The 4,482-nt window shown below is 29.9% G+C and overlaps 1 protein-coding gene across 1 annotated transcript; it reads right to left on the reverse strand.

Annotated features, from left to right (window-relative positions):
- Positions 1-1,068: 1,068 nt before the first annotated feature.
- Positions 1,069-3,338, reverse strand: LOC125815092 (B3 domain-containing protein At5g60140-like). The gene is made up of 4 exons (XM_049494486.1): positions 3,285-3,338; positions 1,996-2,590; positions 1,423-1,550; positions 1,069-1,335 (listed from the first exon to the last, which is right to left on the reverse strand). The coding sequence occupies exons 1-4, from the start codon at positions 3,336-3,338 to the stop codon at positions 1,069-1,071; spliced, it is 1,044 nt and encodes a 347-aa protein (XP_049350443.1).
- Positions 3,339-4,482: the final 1,144 nt, after the last annotated feature.

Below are 4,482 nucleotides of genomic sequence, written 5' to 3' on the forward strand. Positions count from 1 at the left end.
GCTATAGCTTTAAAATATTATAAAAAAAAGAACAATATATTATTTTTATAGCAAACATTTCCCCTCTCTCTTACCTCTCCAGTCTCTCTCTCTCTCTTATACATGGCTTTAATAAGTTAGCATTGTCCCAATTTTTTTACACTTTGTTACTCATTGTTTCATAATGTACAATATTATATTGTATTGTATTATAGATACAATGTTTGACTAGGTTGTATTGTTTATTGTTGTTTAATAAAATGTAATTGTTTGGGTTTGAATGTATCGTACTGTATTGTAATTTATAAATTTACTAAAATGTCCTTAATTAAATTTATCAGTAATTTCTTATAAAATAACAATACTATCATGCATAATGTTTTAGAATTAAATGAAAATAACATAAAAATTATATCATGAATTATAATCATATTACCAAATATTATCATTACGTTTGTATCAAAATTGATTTAATTATATTAAAGAAAAATCATATAAATCAATATGCCAAAAGAGACAAAAATATGAAGAAAAAAAGAAAGAAGAGAAGAATGTATGCTTTAAAAAAAAGAAGAAACAATGTAGTAATTGCTAGGATAGAAAAAAAAAATATGTATCGTTCCGCCCTTAATATTTTGCTATTATTCATAATTAAGCAAACTATAGCAACAGTTTAAGGTGTAATATTTGCTACTTTGAAAGTTTCCCTAAATAAAAAAAATATGCTAATTATGTTTATAGCAATTCAATAAACATGAGAAACAAACTTTAATACAGGTCCTAACCTCAATCATTTTACCATAATCACTTAATATAATTTAGCGAACAAACTAAATAGCAAAACAGTAAGATCAAACTAAAACTTTAGTTTTGGATTCCATACTTTTAGTATGGTATGATGAGTAAGATCAAATAAAAATTTCATCAATTCTTTTATAAGAACAATAATACTTACTAAAACAATCTTCATTTTTTCATCAACAAACAACAATAATGATAGTCTTGAAAATTCGTCAACAAACAATAATATTTATAGTCTTCAAAATTTGTCAACATACAATAATACTTAAGGCCATAAAAATTAAAATGCTATGGTAAATTTGATCCTTCACGTAGAACTTGAACTTGTAAGAACAAGATTTTACCAGATTTTCCTCTCACAAATTCACAGATACACCTGTCACTTTCCTCCACAAGGTTCCACCTACATATACTGCGCCATCCGCCCATCAGCCATATTCTGCCGTCTTTCCAATTATTGACTCTTGTCTCAAATTCTCTGCCAGCAGAGTCGCGAATAATCATACTTGGAGGGAGTTCAAGTTTGTAGTCTCTCACCACATCAATTGGAACATACTATAATCAAGAACAAAGACTTTGTTAAATTAGAATGCTGCATAAATTCATTCTTAAGATCAATATATAATTATAGGCTTTAGTTACCAGTTGATTTCTCCTTTTTGGTAGTATCTTTGCTACAAAGTAAGGATTTTTTGGCTGAGTTGCGCGTCCACTTTTGAATATATCTGCACCATATCGGTCAAGCGTATTCCTGACCTTGCAAGTAATGGCTTTTCGGCGTCCAGCTAAATCAAAAAAGTTAGGATAAGATTCACAAATAGAAATCTCATGAATACTCACAAATACTCCATTCGTTTCATTTGACGTGGTGATACTTTATTGAACATGAACTTTATGAAGGAAAAAAAAAAGACTTTCGGCATTATACCAAAAGTGTTACAAAATGACATTTGAATATATTATTCTCCGATAGTCAATAAAAACTAACAAAATGTGCCCCTAGGCTAGTTTTGTCAATGAACCAAACAACCAAATCTATATTAAATCCTTTAGAACTTACCGTCTCAAACTTTTCATGACAATTATAAGACAATAAAATCATGTCCAAATATACAAATACGTCATTTTTGCAGCAATATACTAACAATAAAAAAATTGAATTACATATAAAATGAATAAGATGAGTAGAACAAAATATTTAATAATTGTATGTACCTTTTGAACTTGACGTCTTTTTCTTGAATGTGTTAGTTGTTCCATTCTCTTCTTCATCTTCTTCCTCCTCAGTTTCATCCTCCTCCACTTCCTCCTCAGTTTCATCATTTTTGCCCTCCTCCACTTCCTCCTCAATTTCCTTCTCTGCCCCCTCCTCATCATCATCTTCCATCTCTTCTTTTTCCACCTCTACTTTATCGTTATCTTCTTCTTCTATCATGTAGTTATCAGTATTATCATCATCAAATGAACTATCATTATTATCTCTAGTCCTATTCTTTTCTTTTAGCTCTGCACTCTTTCGATGTTCAACACTCACTTTCTCTTTCTTTTCACATTTAGCTCCTTCTTTTACACATCCAGTTATTCCAAGTAATTTGAAGTCAAATGTTCCATTTCCATCATAATCAAATATTATAAAGTCTCCAAACTCTAGAGTGTTGTCCTCAATAAATTTCTCCCATCCATATTGAAAATACAAATCTCTTCCTATTCTGGTCACTCCCATAGGCCATATATTATTAAATCGATCCCTAAGAAAAACATTCCTAGGTAACTTTCCATTCTTGTAGTTTGTATGACCTGTGGGAATTTTCTGTGAAGAAAATTATTTTTGAACAAAAGGTAAAAAGAACATTAATTTCTTTAAATCGACTGACTATATCGTAAAAATAATTAATATCGGAAGAAAAAATATTTTAAATAAATTCAAAGTTTGGACTTTTGATGTTGGAAATATTCAAGAATGTGGGTATTTGGGAAACTACAAAATAGAATCTAAGGCATTCTCTTAGTTTTATTGCAAAGTTACTACTATCAACACACATAATATGATCATTTGGAAATGATATATACAATTTTATGACATCAATTGATTGAATAATTAATTATACATAATGCCAGTATAAAATTAGAAAATTCAACATATATAAGTACTAATATAATAATTACTTGCATCACACAAAAACATCTCTTATCTTTTAAATTTTCTTCCCCTTATTCATAGCCCAATCTTCAAAAAGTGTTTCTTAAAAAAAGATTAAAAAAGTGAGTCAAGCAAAAATCATAAATCAAATACTTATAAAAGACCACATAGAAAATGAATTAATGAAAGGGAAAGTTAGCTTTAAACAATTGTAAAAGATCATAATTTCTAAGTTTTGCAGATCTAAATTTCACCAAGGCCTTCACATTTACATATCTGCTTCCCACATTTCCAAAAGAAGAAGAAAAAAAATCAAGAAATAAAATCTCAAAAATCTAATACTACGAGGAGAAAGTGTACTTACCATTCGTTTTGCACTGGTTTCAGGATTGAAAACCTTGAAGAAACCCTTTTCCATATTCATTTTTATCGTCAAACTATTAGAGAATGGAAGAATTTGCCGCACAACTTAAACCCTATAAGCGGCTTTAATGTTGAAGGAGTGTCATTACTCATAAGTAGAGCCGTCAATATGGGTTAGGCCCATTGGGCCGGCCGGACCTAACTCGTGATTTGATAGGGCTGGGCTACAATATTTTTAGCCCATTTAAGAAAAGGGCTTTTTAATCCAGCCTGAATAAGCTTGCTGATTTGTGGGGGCTTCAGAAATATGGATAGGACCGGCCCGTGGGCCAAATAAAAATTAATTAAAAAATAAAAATAAAATAGGGTATTAAAAATAATAAGTCTAAACTCAAAATCTGTTTAAAGTTTGAAATATTACAATTTAATTACAAATTATGTTTATAAAATATGTACTACATAAAATAAAAATTCCCTAAATTTTTTAGGGAATCACTACATAGGCCATAGCCTATAGAATATTGTCATAGTTTTTGTGTTTTATTATGATCATTGGAAAACAATTAGGTTAATATTTCTATTTAGTTATTTATACTTTTACTTGAAATCTAACTTAATAATTATTATAAAATAATTTTATTTGTGTATTTGATTAACAAGTAGTAACACTAACACCATGTAATATTGTCTTGTCGATATTTATGATAATATTAAAAAGGGAAAATTGTATATAATAGCAAACTATTAATTCAAATTAAATGCTATAAATATAGTTTGATTTAATTGTACCTCATAGCAAACTGTTGCTATTTCACCTCTCTCCTGGTGAATCTCGCTCGCCACTCTCGTTCTCTCCCTCGCCTCTCTCGTTTTTTATACAAACGCAAGTGTATAAAGTGTGTTTGTGTTTGTATAAAGTACATATATTTTCGTTCCCCTCTCTCCCCTCTCCTAGATCTCGCTCGCCACTCTCTCAAATCTCGCTCTCTCACTCGCCTCTCTCACTTTATACAAAAAACGCAAATTGTATAAAGTACGTTTGTGTTTGTATAAAGCGAGAGAAAATTGAATAGATACATATATTTTCATTCCCCTCTCTCCCCTCTCCCAGATCTCGCTCTCTCACTCGCCTCTCTCACTTTATACAAAAACGCAAATGTATAAAATGCGTGAAAATTGTATATATACATATATTTTCG

This window comes from Solanum verrucosum, unplaced genomic scaffold, assembly GCF_900185275.1.
Source record: "Solanum verrucosum unplaced genomic scaffold, falcon-dt-bn FXZP01000261.1, whole genome shotgun sequence".
Classification (NCBI taxonomy): domain Eukaryota; kingdom Viridiplantae; phylum Streptophyta; class Magnoliopsida; order Solanales; family Solanaceae; genus Solanum; species Solanum verrucosum.

Coding starts and splice junctions, on each gene's coding strand:
- LOC125815092 (XM_049494486.1), bottom strand. CDS start 3,338: ATGGAAAAGGGTTTCTTCAAGGTTTTCAATCCTGAAACCAGTGCAAAA. Junction 2,591..3,284: donor AAACCAGTGCAAAACGAATG/GTAAGTACACTT, acceptor TTTTCTTCACAG/AAAATTCCCACAGGTCATAC. Junction 1,551..1,995: donor AAAGACGTCAAGTTCAAAAG/GTACATACAATT, acceptor GACGCCGAAAAG/CCATTACTTGCAAGGTCAGG.